Source organism: Diuraphis noxia, unplaced genomic scaffold (assembly GCF_037042655.1).
Source record: "Diuraphis noxia isolate RWA-SAM2 unplaced genomic scaffold, SU_Dnox_SAM2 contig0002, whole genome shotgun sequence".
NCBI classification, from domain to species: Eukaryota; Metazoa; Arthropoda; class Insecta; order Hemiptera; family Aphididae; genus Diuraphis; species Diuraphis noxia.
In genome coordinates this window covers 61,506,739-61,531,171 of record NW_028301712.1, presented here as the reverse complement: position 1 = coordinate 61,531,171, position 24,433 = coordinate 61,506,739, and the positions used below count along the sequence as shown (strand labels likewise).

General features: G+C 31.5%; 1 protein-coding gene across 5 annotated transcripts in view; it reads right to left on the bottom strand.

The window, feature by feature from the left end:
* LOC107164121 (kinesin-like protein CG14535) overlaps positions 1 to 24,433 on the bottom strand; it is a 181,940-nt gene that overhangs the window by 8,111 nt on the left and 149,396 nt on the right. For all 5 annotated transcript variants that reach the window (XM_089220104.1, XM_089220107.1, XM_089220106.1 and 2 more), the window contains 4 exons: positions 18,675 to 18,896; positions 13,585 to 13,678; positions 6,784 to 6,981; positions 327 to 548 (listed from right to left, as the gene is read on the bottom strand). In XM_089220104.1, coding sequence (XP_089076230.1) covers positions 327 to 548; positions 6,784 to 6,981; positions 13,585 to 13,678; positions 18,675 to 18,896 — 736 coding nt within the window. The remainder of the gene's footprint in view (positions 1 to 326; positions 549 to 6,783; positions 6,982 to 13,584; positions 13,679 to 18,674; positions 18,897 to 24,433) is intronic.

Sequence of the window (24,433 nt, the reverse complement as noted above, 5' to 3'; positions counted from 1 at the left end):
AATATACTAACGTACGAAAATGAATTTTAATATTCAAGTAATAATAATTTTCAACAATTTCGTTGTAATACATCATATTATTGGTATATAGGTATAAGGTATAAGGTACTTCAAATAAAATTTTGTGTTTGCGAAAATCGCATAGTAAAATCATTCAAAACTATTTTTCTATGACATTATAACATTATAACTAGTGTAAAACCATAACTTGATGTATTCCTTTTTTTTTAAATCGACAGTTTAGGTTTGTAAATACTATTTTTTATATAAAAACAATGATTTATCGAAGAAGAAAAAATATAATTTGTAATACTTATAATCATTACCTGCGGATGATCCTGTCGGTACGGTGTATTGGTAAACGTTTAATGTATACAACATGTGCGATTCTGGGGAGGGATTTCGCACGTTGAGCGCCACGTCCAAGTAGTATGCGGCTTTTTCAATGGTCTGCGCTCGCAGCTCGCTGTAGTGTTGCATCGGTGTGCCCAACACGGGGTCTTCTCCCCTTAAGTACACCCCGGGGCCCGGCAAATTGTCTTCGCCGTCTGTAAGTTGTATTATTTTATTTTAACATTTATTCAGTCACGAGTGAAACTTAGGTGGTATAACATTATATTACACGAGTATTATGATAATAATAATAATAAGAAATATCCGATATGAATGTCTCTCCTCAATTATTATTATTATGTTGTAAACTCTTACGAGTCACGAACCCCGGACGTATACACTGTCACGTACGTTATATTACCATATTCGTATTCCGTTGAAAAAAGTTTAAGATATTATGGAAGACGTATAACATACTATGTACTATATTCTCGCTAATGTACATTAAAATATAACGCACACGAGCGCGCACGCAAGTGTGTGTGTGTGTGTGTGGGCTTGAACTTAAATAAATAAATACATAAATCGTACCTACACATTCACTATACACAATTTTAGGGGGTTTACTTAGTAATAAACGTGCATAAAATGTTCGTAAATTATGTAATGGTAATGGTTTTTTTTACTTTTCTACGTTTGTGAATGACTATATTATTAATACCTACATAGTATAATACTTTAATACTATAATATGTGTAAAATATTATTCCACCGATTTAGGTATTTCTAAAAAATAAGATAAGTAGGTAGTGCAATACATTTAAATATTATATTATATTCAATAAGTATGATTATAAAATGTTTAATAAAATTTATTGAGTGAATGAAAACATGAAATATGCATTCAAATTTCAAATTCCAAATTCATATTGGTTATTAGCTGTTATCCAGAACTAAAAAAAATATATATTTATGTAATAAAATCTTCAATTTTCCCCTTGTATTTATGGTCTTCTTATTTAAGTATTAATATTTATTATGTGCAAAAAAAAGACATTAAATAATAAATTAATTTTTATGCTTTTATTTCATTTTTAATTAAACGGCAGATAGCTTTATGTTATGGAAATTTAAATATTAATTGGATTTTGATAGGGTTCATTTTGTTATAGTGCTCGTATAACTTATTTACACGTTATTATACCATTTTATTAGTAGGCATAATGCACCTACCGTTATGAAATAAAATATAAAAATGTTGTCACTTTTATATAGCCCCTTTAATAATAATAATAATAATAATAATAATATAAGTAAACAGAGGAATAATTAAAAAAAAGCATTTCTTGACTCTATATAGGTAATATTATATTAGTCTTGGGGGGAAAAATAAAGAGGCGGGCTAAGGGTTAAAAAACTATATTATATATACATATTATAATTATACTGAAACGAATGCCGCCGCAGTGACGGCCTAATCAAAAGTTGCTCTCCGCTGTGGGTAAATGGGGTTTCAAGATTTGCTGTCGTCACCATCGTTTATTATAACATTACATAATCATAATATATCATGTGAAGTATTTTACATATGTATAAGTAAGTATCGTACTGTTTAGCGAATTTCAGCAGATTTTAGGTACACGTGCTTAATGAAAACAACGTGAGAATATTATCTCGTTAGCGGCATATAATGGGCCGAGCGTGTAAGTTTATGCTGGCAAAATCACACAATATATAAGCCGTGGTGACAGGTAGATGGGTTTCCGCGCTGCAGCAGTGGCAAAACTGGGTTGTGATGGCAAGATGAAGACGAAAAGCTCGAGAGACCACATATCGTCATATTATTGTTTTAAATTGCTTATTAAAAATTTTAAACTTATATTTTATTTTTATTAGTATTTTTCAAGAGGATGTACAGTACCCACTTAAAATTTGTTGTGTCTTACTAATGATGCACAACATAATAACATTATGGAAAATTGTATACGATCAAATTTCAAAATAATCCCCAGTTTATGTACATTGATTTTGAATATCATAGTGAATTGACATTGTTTGCTTATACAATTTTAAAATAAGAATATTATTTAGAACCCCCCACGCGTAGTTTAAACTTCTTATTGTTGTTACACTTACCCGAGGCGGCTTTCCATGAATAATAATACCTACATTTTACACATAAACCGAAATTATATTTTATGAAACATATTAATTATGTATAGGTATACTTAGTATTAGTATACAAAATCATTATAATCGTAAATATATATATAAAAAAAATACAATGCAATAATAAATCGGAGTTTCCGAAATTAAAAAAATTATCCAAAATCAACCAAATGATTATTGTTATAGATCAAATCATCAGACAAAAATTCGAGTTTAGAGAATTTTTTTAAATTTATATGATTCACCGGTGAGTTCTACTGAAAATTCGGGAATGGAACCCGAGCCTGTCTAAAATTCTGTCAATTTTTGATAGTATTCAATTGAGGCCATAAAGTATTTGTTAAGACAATAAGACTTACATTTGTATAACAAGTCGGGGATTTTCGAAAAAAATTAATTTCTTTTTTGCATGGCTACATGGAACCATCGTGTTTATTTGGTCTACGGGACCCCAATTATGATTTTATTAAAACATAAGAAAAATAAACTATAATATAATAACGTTATTTTTTAAAAAGCTACTATATATATATTGGGATAGGAGATTGTCCGATCATCCCGTCCCCCTTTATTTAACCTCAAATACGACTCTATTACTATACGTATATAATATATATTATTATAACGTTCGGGGTTTTGAGTCTGCAGCAGCAGAGGTGACTGGCAAAAAGGATGATTTTTCAGAGGGAACACGTAGGTGCCTATATAATAATATAATATATTATTATTGTATACACCGGAGTAGCAGCTGCAGTGGGTTCGAGTTAAATCAAGATTAATACACGCCGTTCGGTCACGTCGAGTCTGTCTGCCGCGGAGGCACACGAGCGTGGAAACTTTTTAATAAAAACGTCTCGTCCGCGCCACGTTCGCTTTCGTCGCCGCCGTCGTCGTATTCGTAGTCATTGCCGCCGCCGCGCCGCGACGTCTGTCGACGCGACAAAGTAGAATTATTATTTATTTGCCGCTCGCACACATCACCCGCGCGCGGCTTATTTATAATCCTCTCGTCGGACGCGCGGGTCGACGCTTTTCATCGTGAACCTACACACACACACACACACACACACACATTATTACGCGCAGTGTTGATATTATTATCATGAACGCCGTACGAGGTGCTCGCAAACAGCAGCGGCAATCGTCGTGTGTAATATTATGTGATATATTATGCGGCGTCGTGACGATGTGTGTCTGGCGGGCGCGGATACGATGATGAACGGGCACGGCGACGAGCGCGGGGTGCGACGCTAATCAAAAGCGATGGACCGCCGACACGTACATACCTATGCCTACCCGTATAATATTATTTAATGCGTTATTATACAAGACGTACGCGAAGAAACTCGGTTAAAAGTCCTCCCACGGCGGGTGGGCCGGTGTTCGAATATCGTGTGCTCGTGTTATGCAATGCGTGCGTACCGGAATAAGTGCGTGTAATATGTAGAGAAACTTTCAGCTTTCGCCCGCGCACCAGAGAGTCGCGTATAATATTATAATACGCCTGACTATACCTACATAATATGTATATACTTCACACGAGTGCGGCGGGGCCTTCGTCAATATCTCATTACGGGTTGTGCGTGTGTGCAGTGTGTGCACAGGATGGTCCGCGAGCCTTTCCGTTTTTCCTCACGTCCATCTTGTATACCTATATTAATGGAAAAACAACGCGTCGATGCTAGCCCACCCTGTATACACACCACCATCAGCTGATGGTATAACCCGTATTATTATTAAGTATAGACGGTATAGGCATATATATGCGTTGCGCCATATGAGACCGGTCGAGACTTTTCACGAGTTTGATGCACACACGTCGCATGTATAATTTATCAATACCTATACGCGATACGTATCTCGCACGAGTATGTTATTATCATTATATTATCATATCATATACGATCGCGCGTGAGTAGTCCGCAGCCGTCGTCGCTGCAACACTCACACACACACACGCCTATATTTTGCCTACCCGTGTACACATATTATTAATATACGCAATCCGGCCTACTGCTGGTTTAAGATTCTGCAGCACCTACCTGTACTATGGTGTTATTCGCGCGACTCGAAGACTGGCTATGCAGCACGACCCCGTGACGATGATAAACCGGTTAACGCGAGATAATATCTTATAATAATATTAACATTATTTACCCAAGTGAGCAAATTATATTTGAATAATTATAGAGAGATGATTTTTAAGGCTGGATCTTTTAGTCGGTTACATTCGGTTCCATTTATTACTTTGATCGACTGATATATTTTAGTTTTAAGAAAGATTTTTTTAAAACTTATACTAATCAGTATATAACATTTATATAGTATTACCTATATATGTTTATCTTTTTCATTAGGAAATAGATTTATTGAGTATAGGTTCTTTGCTTGATGTATTTATAAGAACAAAATGTAATCCATAGAACTATGATTTATATTAAAAATTGTATATCATCTATCTATTATAATTTACTTATTTTAAATAATTATTAAATGGATATTTTTAGAGATATGGATTATTTTCACGTTTAAGCATATTATGGCATTCTTAAATTGTTAACATTATGTTAATTATTATTTATTAGCTTTGTATTTTAAACTCTTAACAATCTAATAAAAATAAAATTAATATCTAAAGTATCTAACAATGATCATTACAAACTTGCTAGTAATGAAAAATTCTTATAGATTTCAGTTTTCAAATATTTAACCAATAAAATAACGCAAAAAACACTGTGGTGCTATATGTATTATTTTTCGTGTTATCTGAATTATTTGAATTCCCCCGAGCGCATCCAAATTTTTCAAAATCACTTCTACAATTTTAAAGGAATATGCATTATAGTAATATACCTATACGTTTTATAAATTATTATACTATTAATTTTGCAGGGACTACCACCTATCGATTTAAGCACACTAAAAACATAATGGTGCTTATTATGGGTTTCTCATTTAAAATATTTCAGTACCTATTTTAGACACATAATAATATCATATTAAAATGTATGAAATGTTATTAAACATGCATTACGGGCACGAATAGAAGCCTGCAACGACAGTCGCGTGCTCAGAGCACGTTAAACACCCTAAAAAATAAAATAAAAAATATTTCTGTATGCATATCACTATATAGGTATTGTAATTATTATAGTTTTGAGAGACTTGGTTGGTTTGTAAATAAATGTGAGGGAATAACTAATTACCTATTCGTCTAGAATAATAAAATTAAATTGACGAACAACTATTTATTTATTTATTTTTTAAGTACGCCTCTGTGTGTATATTACGCTTCAACACAGTGTATTAAATAATTTATTGCACAGACAGCGTTCGTGACGTTTTGTAATTCAAAAGTTCTCGACGGTGTTATAGTGATGGGTTGAAATGTACAGATTGAGCGTATTAGCGGTGGAGGTGGAAAAGGATTGAAAAAAAAATCAAATCCAACTGAGTTGATTTACCCACCGGGACTCTGATGTTTTCTTTAAACCAAATCCAATATATATATATATATATTATAAATTATACAGGGTGGGCGTTTTGGACTATAAAACCCGTATCGACGTATAAATCGTGTAATATTCAAATGGCAGTCAAAACGAGACTGTGGTGAAAAGCTTATCTCGCGGAAAACGCTTAAAAAAGGGCGTAAATCCGTGTTACTTCTTTTCCCCCATCGCGCTCTTTAACGTAAGGATTACTATTTCTTTTTTTTTCAGACTGTTTTCAACAGTTTTTATCCCTAACCCGAAATTTTTAAACAACCTTTGCCGTTTCTATATCGGCTGCCACGCTGGCGTCCCCTCTGAACGTTCGAGCGATAAAAAAAAACCACCGACTCTACCCCTCCTGTACACACGAAGTACGCTTATATAATATTTATATATATACATATATACAATATACATTATACATACATACATGGTATACGGAATTCGCGGTATAATACCATTTACCGATAATCCAGACATTAAAATTCTGAGGGATTTTTGCCGTCACGGGATTGGATTTAACGTGTGCATGCTTGTATATATATATTATATATACGTACATTATACACAATGCACGTTTCAAGAGCTTAATATGTATACATATATATTGAATGTAGCCCAGTCGTTTTGAGGGTTCCAGTGGTCGCGATGTTATCGCTCGAGGACCGCGAGAGGTGGTTTTCTAAAGTCTAAATGAGCCCTGTATTTAGTGTACGATATTATACGAAAATATACGTAGGTGTGTGTGTGTGTGTGTGTAGCATATATGGTATATAAGTGTAATTACCGTTGGATTGGCCGGCCAGCAGGTCTTTAACGGGACTTGCTGGTCCGGACACTTCTACGGCAGACACGCGGACCGAAAAACGCGCCCCAGTCCTCGCCTTCTGCTCTTGAATGCCTTTAAAAAGCCATGATATGGCACATGGTATGATTCCGTACGTTTGTGGGTCTTCCGGCGATCCGATCATTGTGTACGTTTTACCTGCAACAAATTGTAATCGAATATGTTTAAGCTGTTTATAAATTGAAAAGTATTAATTTGCATTTACGACTAAATAGCTCCAAGGACGTTTTTCGTTTTCTTTTATTGTGAAATACTAGTCACTTTTACTTAAATCTATATAGAAACGTTTTAGCAAAAAAAATGCATATAGACACAATCTTATGCAGCTCATAAACTCAGATTAATGTAGATATATAGGTATGCAGTCAATACCTATGTATTCGTCGGATAAAATTCTGGATACTGAAATCATGTTTATTTTTTAATTTTCACATGTTACTTTATAATACCTGTGCACTTATATTATACACCAGACAGTATAAATACTGTATAATTTGCAACTACATACATAATTATAATGCAATCATAAATTTAACTGAACATTGAATCAATACGTTTATTTCAAACTTAAATATACAATAGGTAGTCAATTAGATTGGCCTTAAAACTAAAAATCTATACTACACAGTTTCTATAGTGTATTTACATTAAGCACACGTTTATGCTTTTATATAGTGCCTATACCACCTAGTTATATTAATTAAGCAATATATAAAATGTACAAGTAATAAAAAAAATGAGCTATAATATAACAATTTAAATTATTTTATTATATGTTAAATATAGGTAAAGGTTTATGTAATATGAAAGTTGAGATTGCTTGTTTGCGTGCTTCATTGTAATACCTATGTGATATTTCAATGATATACTAAATTAAAAGGCGAATTCATTATTCATATTGTTGTTTTTAATTACATACTTTGGCTCGTGTAATTTTATTCAAAGTTTTCAATAATTATAGTGCTGCGGAAAATTGCGTTATTTTTATATGAATAAAATATATTATTATTTTGATAAAGATAGTAATAATCATATTGTTATGTAGACATATAATAGTAAAATAGCTTTCAATAGCCAATAAGCTATCTAGTTTGATTCTAAAAATATTTCAGTTATCAACGAAAAGAGCTCTTGCAAGGAAGGGGGAGAATAATAATATTACATTAGTGTGCTTGAAACCGTTTTAAAAGACAAAACGTCAAACAACGCAATGTCATTTATCCCAAAAGCTGTTTCAAAACAAAGTTTTCTCGGTAACTACTATAGTGGCGGTGATAGTGGTTTCATTACTATTTAGAAGGCACCGGCTGACGGACTGTTTGCCGCAAATGTCGTTTATAGCATTTCGGTTGTTTGCCGCCAACTAAGCTTTCCACCTCCTGCTCCTACTCATCCAGTGATGAGCTGCTTTTGCAGAATTGTTCTTCACTACCCGAAAACCGTTTAAATCCATCAAAATGATCGTACCCTCGGGCTCTGACCAAATATTGTCCCGAGTTAACGGTAAATTTACGATTTGTAATAGGTCTGGGTCAAAATTAGATTTGTTTTTTTCACTTGTGACATTATGGATTTATAATAACTATAAATACAATTAATGTTTTCGAGTGCGCATACTTGTAAACCATAAATAAAATAATATGTTAAATACGTAGTATGATTAATTAACATATTTTGATAGTGTGCATATAGCAATTCTTCAATTTTTTTTTTTTTCATTTGAAAGCGTTGTGAACAATTGGGGGAAAAAATGTTCGGCATAACTCGAATTTATGTCATTTTAACGGTCATTCAATTCAGATTCAAGACATAGTTCAAACATTATAATATGAAATACGTTGAAAATATTTATTTCGTATCGAATTGTGTACTACTTATTTATTTAAATTCGCCGTGAAAATCGAAGCAAATATTTTCAAAAATAAATTAGATTTTTCTATTTTATTTCTGCAGTAAACGTTGCGTATTATTGTCGTGCGATTGGTATCTCATCGTCTACCAGTTTATCTCTCACGGTTCATTACACATCGCATGCCGATCATTTATAAACTTATATAACCTTTCCGTTCGATATTGCTTACTCACACATGTTGTACAATAGTGCCTATATTCGTGTATGGACATTATATCGTATCTGCTGTCATATACAAAGACTGAAGTAATATAGTTATCACGAGGTGTATATATATCTGCGCAACGAAGAGTTTTGCGTTTAGTTTGGACACGAATTTTTAAACCATATGTGCAAAAGGAAAACTATATTTTACTAGGCACCTACGAAGATGAAGTATCATATGAACAGCAAATATGCGTTTATTTCTACTAGTTTATCCTCATATCTACACAGTGGCGTAGCCTGTTGGTGTTGTGAGTTGTAAAAAAATATATTGTAATAGGGTTCTATATCATATTATTATTATTAGTAGTAGTAGTAATAGATTTATATGAGTGATATTAATTCAACAGATAGTGTGTGATCCCACCTCAAGTTATATTTAAATTTAAATTTAAAACACTCCCTAAATAAATTCTGACTACGAGCTTGTTGTACTTTCAATACCTTTGGAATTGTCGAGAGTCGTACCTGGAGCAAAATGTACAACCAAAGTCTCAAAATTGTGCATTAAAATAAAACGCATAATAGTCACTGTAATAATCATTTTGAAACAAAACACGTACGAGCGGCGGCAGTTGACACGGAGCAGCCATTATGCTGTACAGATGATTGACAGTGGTCCGATCGGGATGTTGACAGATCGTTTATGGGATAAAGTTAGCAGGAAATGGCAAATAATAATTATAATATTCTATGGAATTTATGATTTAACTGTCAAATATATATAACAAAAAAATACCTATATGTACGACCTTTTATACCAATACAAAATCATTCTCATAAAGATAATACAAATACTAAGTATGATATAAAAGTAAAAACTCTTATTACCATTGTGTAATTTACCATAATATTATTAAGGATCTACATCTTTTTTTTATAAAATTATTACCAAGTAGGTACTAACATGGATAATAAATAAAAAGTAAGAAATAATGAGGAATAATATTAGCTTTTCCTTATATTATATTTATAAACATAATATTGTTAGTTCAGAATTTATTTTTGGTCGATATAGTGATAAGAACATTTGACATTTAGAATTTAATCCTTGTAAAAAACAAAGATAAATACTTGGGGTTTTAGTACTTATATTAATATGATAAATTGTTTTAAAATAACTATTATCTACTAATCACGTTATGATGCTCATTAATATTTTTTTTAAACGTGCATGATTAAATCTGATATTCGCTTCTAAATTTAAGATCCACCATCTGCACTTATGGTAGGCACAGGGCTGAAAGATATATAGAGTCACGAGTTACAACACAGTACCTATATGTATTTGGATTTGAAATAATACGTGACTGATGTCGACGCGTTGATTACGTATTCGCAACTAGTATACGTGTATATTATTATACGTATATGATACATCTAAGGTAATAACTAATAAGGTATAGTTTATTTTAAACATAAATATAATATACATACGAGCTACATACTACAGGGTGATTATTTGACCTGTAAGCCCATATTATATTCTAAAATGAGATAAACTTTTTTTGAAATTGTGTTTTTGGACAGTGTTTATGCTATAAATAATTAAAATTCTACAATTCTAGTGTTTTAAAAGGGATTATTTTTCAGATTTGTAAAGGACAGTATTAAAGATTCTTTCACCCATAACGAGTACTAAAATTAAATCAATTTATTACAGTAGAATTAAAAAAAAAAAAAATCAAAAACTTAATTCTCTCTTACTTTAAACTAAATGTTGGGTGATTCATGAATTATTTAATGGTAACCTATGTTCATATTCTAAAAAAAATTATACCTTCTTTTTTAATATACTAGCGTAATATTCATTGGCGAAAATTTCAGGGAGGCTAAGCGGGCTTAACTCCGTAAATATTTCATAAGCTCTTCCATTTACATTGATGATAAAAATGTTTGACCCCTGAAATTTTAACGGCTTTCCACCTATGGATGTACCCAAATAAAATGTAAGGGCACGTAAATACTATTCACTGAATAGTTAAATTGAGTATTTATATTCTTTCATAATTTAATTATATATATCTTTTAAAGTTTATTGAAAAGGCCAGCAAAATGGCAATAGCCATCATTATTCATCCTCTTATACACGATTTTAAATAATATTTAAAAAATATTTTCAAAAAGTTTATAATAAGTAGGTAGTTATTAAGTTATCACCATGTATAGTGAATGAATTAGACACAGATACAGATATTATAACGATACGAGCTGCGCGCATCGAACTGGGCTCGGTCGAAATATGGTTATAGTCTGCCCATGTCTTGTTAAAGTTTGTACTGTAAACAACGAGGTTGGAACTAGCAAAATAAACAGCGTGGTGGGCGGTGGCGGGTGTGTAATGAAGTTTGCTCGGAGACGGTTTGTATATAATATATATTATATATTATAATATAACAATCAGTGAACTTTGACGAAACTTGCCACCGTGCGTAAATAAGTCAACGGTCGCCCGCGGACACCGCAATAATAATAATCATAATAGTGATAGTGATGATGATGATGATGATGATAATAATAATAATAATAATAATAATGTAATAATATACACGACGCTCGTCATCAGCGTGGTCATGGAAGCAGCCGCCTGTTGAATTTTAAACGAAATATATATTATAATATTCCCTCTGTGCTCCGCTCTGCCAATATCAACAGCGCAATATTTTGTGGCGTATTATGGGTCTATACGGACTTCGCGCGCGGTCGGTGTGCGTTCACACCCATAAAATTGTGCATCAGGTACGTAATAATATTACATAAACACGGCGATATCTGCCCGACTTATTGCGTTTCGTTAATAAGTGATGCAACATGGCGCAAAGTACACTCGGCGCACGTATACATCATCCACCTTTAACACCCACACCCATATACACATAAACATACACACACACTGCACATACGTGTGTAATGAGACGAAAATATTGTAATATATGTATGCGAGATGAGTTGTACGCGTTTCAAAGTCATCATCCCGATTGTAGGTTTCGAAGCGGATAACATGTTTGGTATAGGTAGGCGATTATACTATAATCGTGTAAACGGAAGGAGGAAATAGGTAGGCGTTTTCGGTTTCCGAGAGCTGGTTGCAGAATAAGGGATAGTTTCTATATATGTATTATTATTATCATAATCTGTATTCTGTGCATCTCGCGCGGGTTTTATTCCAAATTGACATTCGATGGATGATTCGAATAACGCTATCGACTATCGGACTATACAAATAAAAATATTATAAAATTACTGTCAGTGGCGCCGTACCCTGCGTACTGGTAGGGCGACCGTCCCACCTTTGAAAGTTGGTGGATGGATCGTAGGTGGTTAGGGGGGTAGGACATGATTGTGATTTGTAATGTATAAAAATAATTCGTATAAGGAGAAACAAAATATAAATATTCCAGCATATCAAAAACCCATGGGAATACACGATATCCAAGTGGGATGGGTATTAATTTTTATACTTTGTCCCACCTATAAAAATTCAGTTTGGCGCCACTGATTGCTGCATAAATTATCGCATCAATTATATTATGGAGATTATAAATTAATTTAAAACCGTCTATCATTTCTAATTTTTATGTGAACTATTGGTTTTAAATATTGATATTTTTGAAAATAATTTATGATAAAGTGCTCAATAAAAAGCCACATTTAGAATGGTCTTAAGTAGGTAGTAAAATATTACAAAAATACTATGTGCGCGATCATCATATCATACGATTTTGTAAAAATAAGCTAGTCTAGAAAATTATAGCTACTTCTGCATGTCAACTACATGGTATTATAGAAACCGATAACTTTTAAACTCATAAGTAACTTATATAAAGTCAATAGAATATTAATGAAGTATTATAAGAAATAATATATACTTAAAATTGTTAAATAAAAAATATAAGTTTGAGATAAGCAATATGTTTATTCTTAAATGTTTAAACATTAAATGCATTGTAAAAAATTACATGGTAATATGTGGTGATAATTAAAACTACAATATCTATATATAATAGTAGTTAAGCGAAAATTCCATATAAATTATATTAATATTAAATATTCAAAGAGAAAAAAAGAAAATATCAATTATTTGATTATTAATCTGATTATACTAATATCCCTTTATGATTTCAATTAGGTGGAATAATTTAAATTATTATACAACATTGAACATATATGTATATTTAACTAAAATGGTTGGTATTTCAATTTGTGGATGATATAACAACATATTTTAAAAGTAATGGATTTTTAGCTAAATTAAACTTTCATTCTCTCATTAACATATTATCAAATTATTTTTCTTTCCGGTTTTAACTACACTATCCGCTTTATTGTAATATTTAAACAGAAAAATACTATATATTTTTCCCCATTGACGTGTGTGACATTATTATTATTAATAATAATTTATCTTCCATTTAAATTTCACTCATCTCTATGCGTAATTATTTAGCTAACAAACTAAATTCTACCTACCATTTAAATTCAGATGCACGTTTGTTAAACCATTTGAGTTCAATTTTAAATAATGAATCGATCATACATTTTGATTGGTTATTATTTATTATTATCTTTTATTTTAATTTATGGAGATTTTCATAGAAAATATTAAAATATGTTTATAGGCTTACCTAGATTTTGGTGGCCAAAACAAAATACAGATCCGTCGGTACCATGAATGACCGCATGTATGACGTCCATCAATGTAGCACTGCACACGTCCACCTGTCAAATATAAATGTTTTTTTTTTTTTTTTTATTAAATCATTAAACATATTTTACCAAAACTGTTTAAAATTCGAGAATTCATACTTTGCATATCATACTATATGTATAGGATAAATAAAATAGTTTAATATTTATGTACAATATTATATATAATATAATATAATATATAAATATTATTATTATAATAATAATATTGAAGAATATTATCATAGTTGATAGGGTATAGCAATTTTTATTATTAAATATTTAGTTATGGTATTTCAGGAGCAGTAACGACGTGGTATATCTACTTAAAGCTTAATCAAAATTCAGATTCAATTTGATATACTATATTACTATTTTATTGGTGATAAAAATACATTCAATTTATTGACCAGGATCGTTGAGAATAATGGACATAAATTGCAGGGGTATTTAATCATCATAATTACTACAGTCGTATTAATATAATACCCACCTATATAATAGGAAGGTAACCAAAAACAGGGTTCGGTTTTAAAAAAAAATTAAATAAGGACTAAAAAAAAAAATTAGAAGACAACCATTTAAGTATATATACATATAAATACATAACGCGTATACACAACATTATTAATGGCTTTCACTCTTCAACAAATATTTACTAAAAACTGAACGTTTATATGCAAGCTCTTATACGTGGTATTAGGCAAACACGATACGTCTATAATAAGTATGGCCTTATAATATACATTATATAAATATATGTGTATATAATAATGTATATGCTACTATAGAGCGAGTAATATTATATATACATATACATATATAATATATACCACCACGGAAATATCGCTTAAAACGATACTTAAGGGATGTGCAATTTTTCTCATGTCAAATCCAGTAGGTACATAATATATAAAATAACGCCAATATAACGGCGTATATACATTTATTATTATTATTATTATACAGAGTACGCGCTTTTATCGATGCAAAAATAACATGTCGCCACTAAACATAGTGCTATATAATATAAAAACTTCGTATCGGCTTCGTCTCCTGCAGTATGATATATTATAATTCATGCTTAGTTCTTTAGTTTTAATATTTTCGTTCGGCATTACTGCAAATAATAATAATTGATGGGTAATTAATAAACAGCTATAACGAGTTCTATACCTAGGTGTTACTTGTTATACTGTTTAGGCAAATGAAAAAAATATGTTTGTGAATGGCACCGTGTACTACACTTAATGTTTAGAAATTAAATATTTTAAAAAGTCGTTTTACTTCGTGAATTTTATAAAAAAAAAACTATATTTATGATGAGGATATGTATTATATATTACTGTATAACTGTAGAAGTGTTTAACTATTTGATAAATAGTATAATATTGTGATATGATTATTAAATAATATTTTATTTTATAATTTCGTTTTTTGTAGGTATTTACATCTACTAATAACTGTTAATTGTTTGTATTTGAATGGTGTAAACAATGTAGTGAATTATTCATCTGGTCGGATTGACATCGGTTTAAAAATCCAGCTAGAAACTGACTAAGGTTATAATCAAAGTTTACATAAAAAGATCGAATTTCTCACATAAAAAAAAAAAAAAAAACCAAACGAAAATGATCCCGTGATCAAAGAATATATCATAAAGATCATAAAAAACAACAGGTGTGTCAACATATTATTATTTGCACGTACACGTCATAAATCATAATTCATGCATGATTAAACTGCCATGCTACTATAAAAATCAATGACTACGGAAATCAAATTTTTGAGAAAATTCCGTTTTGTGTTTATTTTTTTAATCAATCAAATATTTCAATAGTATGTAAAGAATGTATTGAAATAGACAGAGAATTGTGATAGTTAACACAAGTTGTTAATTTTATGTTGAATAAATTAATTTGCCATTTTTCTAATAATAAAGTTGTACTGTGTTTAACTCTAACGTTACGCACATATGTTATTATACATACATATTACATTTACATGTATACTATACATTGAATTGTATTTTGCAATACAGTAACGTTAATTAGCATTATTTGTATAAAAACCGAATAAATAATTGATGAAAACATATTTTTTTATCTTGGATATTATATTATTTTATAAATCACTTCACGAACGTGAAACTGCTATCCATAACCGTGAAAACTGCACAAAATATAACATCACTGTTATGGTGAAATTGGTATTAGAAGAAAATGAAGTAATGCATTGAGCGTTTTGAGGCTTATTTTGTGAACGAAATAACTGTACCTATAGTCTTAACCTTTAAGAAAATATTTACAATTTTTTTAATTGCTATGACGTATACTTTATAATACTTACGAAGTTTTATAATCACCTTTTATAGGCATTATATATATATATATGTCTTATTGTCTTTGTTTCTGAATTATTTCATTTTGGTTAAAATATAACATTATGCGATATGCGAAACAATTTAATCAGCAATAATATTTCATCAAACTTCATTTTTGATAATTTTATAGTTACTTATTGCAGACTTCCTTTACGGTAGCAAGAACTGTTTGACAGCTGCTGTGATTTTTGACCATATACACGATATGCTTATCTACATATATGAGGTGACGGTGGTGCAGGTTTAGTGTGTGGTATGTAGCCATGTAGGTACTCGGTTGCACGAAAGAAGAAACGGATGAAAATATATATAAAAACCGCGTATACGAGATTAACTAAACCACTGGGGACTCCTCCTACCTCCCCCCTCATCAGGGCACACGAGTACCGTATGTAGTACAGAGCTAGTTGCCGAGTTAGTCCGCATTAGCTTTGATAAATTATGTCGTAGGTATACACTATACGTACATATAGGTTATATATCTGGTATACCCACATATAGCCGGCGGGTCTTCTGTCGTGCTATTTTTACGACGATCTCGCGCAGCATCTTTCCACAGGGGAGGGGGTGAGTGAGGGCGCCCGACTCTGTCCTAGATAACCACGCAACCGTTTTGTCACCGAAACGCTGTTTTTTTTTCACCCCATTATTTTTTTTCTCCGCCACCAAAGTAATTACACCACGCACGCGCGTCGAGGCGTGCCGATACCGGCTTTATGATATAGTTCCGATCTATCTCTGCTGATGCATCAGTAGCAGCCCCATCGCGGCAAACGGATATCCGCTGTTAACCGCGGCCTATTTTTTTTTTTTATTAGAGCATTGCCGATATAGTAAACCGCTGGAAAATCCCGTACGCGCGCCCGTTTAAAGCCCCCTCGTCACCACCATCCGCATTTGTTAGACTTTTTCACACACGACACACCAATGTATGAATGAACTTATATATATATGTATGTGTGTATATTATTAAATATATATATTCGAGCAAGAGCGAGTTGCAGAGATTTATGTCTGTTGCGCGAATTATAGTGTCTCACGTTAACCCTCCCCCCACCGATCACTACCACAATCATACTTATATGTATATATATATATATATACTTTTCCCTGCACCGAAAACAGAATGCAGTTAAACGCGGCGGCGCATACACATATAACATTATATATATATATATATATATATATAATATATGTACCTGCTGCAGCATCCGTTGAAATAGACCCTGTCGCGTATACCTATACTAGCTACATGTTCGTGCGCGTCTACCACCGCATTGCGCAAACACCGAGCTTTTTCACGGATAATCGGTTGAATATATTTTTTTTTATTTCCCATAAAGGCAATCTCATATTTTGATACGTAATTTATTTGTATCATCATATTATTATTATAATATTTTGTTTAGTGTCTCCCTTTCCTTGTTATTGCGGGTTTATATACGTATAGGAATATAGTTTTTTTGAAATCTCATCCTGCGATAACCAGCCAAGCGTATATACAGAAAAGATTTGGCGCAGGCGGTAGCCGTTATAGTCGGTAGACAGATGGTAGGTATCTGTCATTATAAACTTTATCATCGAGGCCCTGCAATCGGATAAGAATTCGATATTATAAATGCAGATCTTGCAAATCTCGCTGATATAATGCAGTTCATCTAAATTTGTATACAGCCCCCATAAGTAAGTTAGGTAGTTAAGTTAAGTTAGATATATGCTACACAATATAATATAACGATATTGTGTTAGATTGTATATCTAAAATACATATAATCACACAGCGGGGAATTTAGAAATCAAAATATTTTAAACGCCTATGATATACTGGATGAGTAGATATTATGTATAATTTATAGCAAGTGTGTGACATACCATATCAGTGTCACAACAGGTTCAAAAATTATGACTATGAGAGGAAGCTAGAGTATGCAATAAAATTAATTTTATGGATTAGAAACAAATGGTAGGTATCCCCATATCGTTATTAATAATATTATAAAGTAGGTACATAAGTATTGATTAAAACGAGTGACAGGTATTATAACTTGCTCAAAAAATAATAATTTGAAGATAACCTTGTAATCACAGATATAATTATATAATTGGATTATTTTTGTAAATATTTTATTTTAATGATATAATTTAATATAATTATTTTGTTATTTAATTTTTTAGCATTCATAATATATTGGGTAGGTATACAATCTGATTGAATAACGACAAAAATATTGTAATAATATGTAATAATATGATAACGACCAGTATAATAAACGTGTCACGAAGAAAAATGAATATCCTTAAATCTTTTTCGAGAATAATGATAATATAACGACGATGAGGGTTCAAATGTGTTCCACGTTACACTTAATCGTAATTTATTCAGGTATATTATATCCCAACGATGTATATTTTAATATAAAACACTGCAATATCAGAAGCTATCCGAATGTACAGGGTTAGGAGATTCGACACTGATATTTTGATGTTGATGGTAATAATAATGATTATAGATACGGTACAACGCGCGTGTCTAATGTAGTTTCTACTACGGCACATACAATATATATCAAAATAATTCGTATAACATAATTATTAAATATATTATTGTATAATATACAGTGGAGAGATTGATGTTTCGTGTATTACCTGAGAGTCTTCTTGCGTGAACAGTGCGTCGAACGCGAACATTTTGGGTGCGGCGACGCCCACGCGCCGACTACCGTCGCTGGCCGGAGGTGCATTCGGATCAATTAGCGTCAGTTGTCTGTGCTTCTTGTCCACCGACATGAAATTGTTACCGGGTTCGGTCGTCGCCGCTGGTTGCTCGTCTGCCGTGGCCCCTTTGGTAACTCTCAAAATCACTTTGACCTAGAAAACGATAAAATGTTCATATTATTATCTGCAGTTCTGACTTCGTATAGAGCACGTGAGTACAATACATGTAGAGTACAAGAAAGGTTTTGTGACGGATAGTGTAGACGTATAGATGTGTCTTACAGCTAAAGAACTTGCTATGTATATACCAGCCGCCCACTTTATTAAATACAAACGGTGGACGTGGTTCGACAAGAAAAGCGCTTTTAATTCTACGTCAACGAGAGTGACAATAATAATCCGGATTAAGTACGTCAATTATGTAGGTAGGCGCGCGTTTAATGGCGAGGGAGTTGACGCCGAAAAACAGCGTGATGTAAACGCCTATATATGTTTACTGAGTGTGTCTACGAGTAAACTTTTACCACGTTATATGGATATGTGGATGACCAAAATCACAAGAGATCACATCAATTATTATAATGCTACATTAACTTCTGTCAAGCAACACAAATCACTATTAAACAGTCTCATATACAAACACTATAGTTTACAATGTACATGAAAAATAAACCATCTAATTTCTTCGCAATAATAATAATTATAGATTTAAAAAATCATAGTCATTTAAAATTAATTAATATTATGTATGAACACAATAGAATAAATAATATTGTAAGAAGAATTTAATAAAAATAGTAGTGTCTTAAAACAATTATAACTCTATGATGATAAAATAGGTACTACCGTAAATGGTAGTATTATTTGAAAAATAATGATTGTACAAATATTGTTTTTTACTTTTAAGTGGTTGGTATTAAATTTTCCTGATCAAATTTAAAACTTTTATAAACCCATTCATCTCTCCTATTTAATCACTGCAGACATTCACAAAATATTAACTATAATATTAACGAAATTCTCCCTTAAAAAAAAAAAAAAAACAAATTAATCCACTCCAGTTATATTAACACTTCTAATAAATTATTCTAATGAATCCACTCATTAAAAAAAAAAAAAAAAAACATAATATATAATATATACATAATGTCCTAGGTGATGCAGTTGATAAATGATAAATAGTTTCCTCATTTACACCCATCAAACAATTTAATGTATCATTATCTGGTAGTTAATAATCTGGTTATTATTCACTTAAAATAAATTCTATCTTTTATAGATTATATAATAAAGTTAATGAAATGAATAAAAAATACCCTATCGATTATGTTCCTTGTACGTGTATTTAATGATATTTTATTACTATTTCCCTTTCGATAATCCAACAAGATGTATTTTATAATAAATTATATTTTAATCAGGAAAATAAATTACAAGTAAGTTATATTATTACCTAAAATATTGTTATCCCAAGAATAGGTACTGATATTATTCCTGAATGTCACTGCATACAATAATAATAATAATAATAACATATGGTCACCACAATCGTCTTTATATTATTAATTAGCCTTTTTGGTAGACATTGTCGTTCTTCCACGTATATTCCGTGTGGTGAACCAGATTTATCTTCCAGATGGCACACCCTCCTTTCTTCGCCATTTAATTAATGCACGTAAACACGTATATAAATTAAATAAAGGACTCTACACATATATTGCAGAAGTTGGACCGGTGCAACTGCAAACGAACTCATCCGATTTCGCTTTACTCAATGTTTAAATAGCATATTATATCATATATTAGATAATATAATGATAATGAATGGTATTACTTTAATGTATAGTTGTAGATATACACTATACACTGTACATAATTTTTAGATGTTCTGGTTGACATCCGAAAATCGTCAACAGGATTTTTCATTTTACACGACACAAAAACTTTAATAACGTCTTCTCCCAAGTGCAGTCGAATCCATCAGCAGCACTAACCTATAACAGCATTAATATAAGAAACTCTTCTCTTCATACCCTTTCCAAAAAATGATCGATTCCGTTGCGTAAGTGTTAAGTGTTTTCTTCGAATGTATGTATTTTCTACGCATAAGACGTAGTAAGTGAAATTAATGAATTATTATTATTATTATAATTATTAACGCGCGCGTGTTATGTGTCATGTATGTATGTAAAAATTAATATTTTTAAAATGGTTTTCAACAGTCGATATATTTATATCGAGAGGAGAAAAAACTGTTGGCGTGTAAATTTGTTCACACCCAATTTAATTCAAGCTCCGAGCCACATACATAATATAATAACAACATTTATTTAGATGTCTCCGTCCCTGTTGGCAGTAGTGCACTGTAACTATATATATAGTCACGTTTTATACGTTTCCATTAGAGCGCCATTGCACCACAACGCCATTGATCTAATCAAATTTCGTTTTCAATACATCTTCACTTCCAAGCGTATTTTTATAGACATTTCTTGGACGTGAAGATAATAATGTAAAAGAGACTCCGCGATATATTCGATTTTTATGGTACTCAACTGTCTTCACATTAAATGGAAAAATGTAAAAAAAATATAGTATAGGAATCGATTGAAATAATATGTATAATAGCTGTGCTATATCGTTTGACATTTTAAGGTTCATCTCTCATAATTGATCACATAATATAATATGATATAAAAACAAAAGACACAATATTATAATACCATATAATTCTTATTACGATATATGTTTATGAAATAATTTCCATAATGTTAAAACGTTTAAGACAACAAACCTATCTCGAATGAATAATTATATTTTCGACAGTATATTATATGCATAGATAGTTCCAAGATATTATAAATTTATAACATTAGTAGGCCATTAATGATTCGATTGCTATTCATTAAATCTTTTTAAATATATGGCAAAAACTTGAGGACAAAACGAGATTAATTCACATTACTCGATTGTTCGTGCAACTTTTAAAAGACTTCACCAAGGAACAAAAGCACATAACATCATTGTGTGTGTATTGTTCTTGTGTAGAGTAATTTTTAAAACGGACGTTGTTCAATTTTCTCCGGCCCATCATTATGCGACGCTTACGCGTCTTAACAGAATCTCCTAAGTATTTCAATCGTTATTTGATTTTGCGAAATGAAGAAAAAAGTTTTTGCGAACGAAATTTCTGGGCACTTTTTCAAGTTCTTTTCTAGTTTAAAGCACATGTCGGCAACGGGCGCATCGTAATGCGCGATAATGCGATTTTAGTTTATGTATTTCGCCAAATTGAATTTTCAGTGAAGCACCAATATATTATATGATATATAGGTACCTACCGTATTTAAACATAATCTAATACTATACGAGTATATAAACACGTAATATGCAAATCGACTTGAAAAATTATCCGAATATGTGCGTAAGTACCCCTGCATAATTCTATAATATAGCTATTTCTATAATATTATAAAATATAACATTCTGAATATTTTAATCATCTGAAGTCTGGACTCTGGACGTACATGTAAAATGATACACTCACAGAACAATACGGTTACCGAGTTTTTCAATAATAATAATAATAATAATATATTATCCATGACTATACAAGCTGTAACAGCATTGTATCTATAGTTTATACGTTGTCATGATATTATGATTAATAATGAAGAATTATAAATACATTGTTATAGATTTGTTTATGTCAGTTTCTAATAATTAAAACAATACCAAGATATTTAATTACAATCTTCGTCCTATACGGCTATATATGATATTGGTATATGTAATTCTGTGATGTTTGCTATAAAGACTTAAACCAAAGTTTTGAAAAACCTCGTGTTTTTGTTAATTTAAGTTATATTCAAGGCAATAGATATATACTCCTTATTTTTTGGGAGGAGTTTTCCGAAAATTATACAGTATAATAAATAAAGACAACTAGAACAAATAATCAATAAGCTTAGTTCATTATTATTTTGTTGACGCCTTATTATAGTGGATTCAGTACAGTGCGTCAGTGCATATAATATTACATACTTATTGGCTAAAATTACTAACTATAGAAAGTACACGTAATTAATAAATTGATCTCCTTTCAAAGCTCGAAGTATCATCAACGGATGACTTTCCGTTCACGCTACATCTGATGTTATAACTCCATAATAGCCTATAATATAATGTCTATTGTCTTTGAGTGTTACCACTATAGGTAACGTACTCTTCTCAAGCATCATGATGCTTTGTATGTATTTTTTTCTGTTTCTTTCTTTCCCCACATATGCTTATTGTTAACTACAGATTATTTCTAATAAAGATATACAAAAAAATAAAATAAAATTACAATAATAAATAAATTAATAACAATACAATATACTATGTGTCTATTCATGAATTTAGAATGGAGATTTTCACCCGGTCGAGTCATCATTAAAAATCAAAACGTTTGAAAATATAAATCTCATATTATAATCGTTGTAAAGTTAAACATGGCAGGTACCTACATTGTAATAGGTATATTATATAGTTGTTATAGTGTGGTAAAAGCAATTCTACTATAACGCTTGATTAGGTAAACGTCGAAAACGTGCAAAGATCATTAATTCAACGCATTAATAGACAATACCTATTAATTGTATACTATTATAATTTAATCGGCATGGGAGATTTAAAATTCGTTTAACGTTTTTCATAAAAAAACCACCTTCGTTTTACAGTAATCAAGTTTACACTGCCTTCCGATGTAATAATTCCTAATTTGAGGAACATGCTACGCTCGGATATACATAATAACATAATATACATCGACACTGCAACACATTCGTTTGACTTAAGCATACTATATAAGCCATTCCCGTCGCGAAGACGTTAAACAAAATGGATTTGCTATTGGAAATCGAATATCCTCGAAGCGCGTACAATAAAGTTTATCGTGTTGGTCGGACGGCCGTAAAAAAAAAAATAATAATAATAATAATAAGACAAGTTCCGCCGTAGCTGTGTATGATATAAATAACATATAGACCGAAGTGTTTACAGTCTGTCGGAGATACGAGTATGTAGGACGATAATAATATAACATACACTTTATGAATATCGAGTAGTATTATTTTTTCCCGTCCTCCCCGCCCCCGCATCTCTTTGTCAAATCCTTTTGATAGGTTTTTTCGCTATCTCTGGTCTTGTACTCTTGTGTAATCGTGGTATTGTTACCCCCGGCGCATGGTTACAACTTACTGCAATAATACCTCGTGGGTTAGGACGTAACCTATCCTATTTTTTTTTTTATTTTACTTTTACTTCTCTTTTTTTCCATGATTATAGTATTATACGTCCACTCGACCAAGGCTGCAGTAACATTATTCTGCTGCTACTACTTTTGATTTATGTACCGCACACGCATATTATGCCTATTATTGTAAAGATTCTACGGCGTTGGGTTGGGGCGGGGGAGTGATTTCCACGATATAATATTATTATTTACTATACGCTGTACAGTAGGTAATACCTATGGAAACGCGTCTACTAGGTTATTATACCATGTATACACACAGTCCGTGTATTGTATTGTAATATATCATTATTGCGGGAAATAAGTCGCGTCGTAGGGCGTGTGCACCGTAGAAATTCACAATAATATAAGCCAGCCATCACCGTCACTGCTGCGAGCACACTGTAGTTGTCAC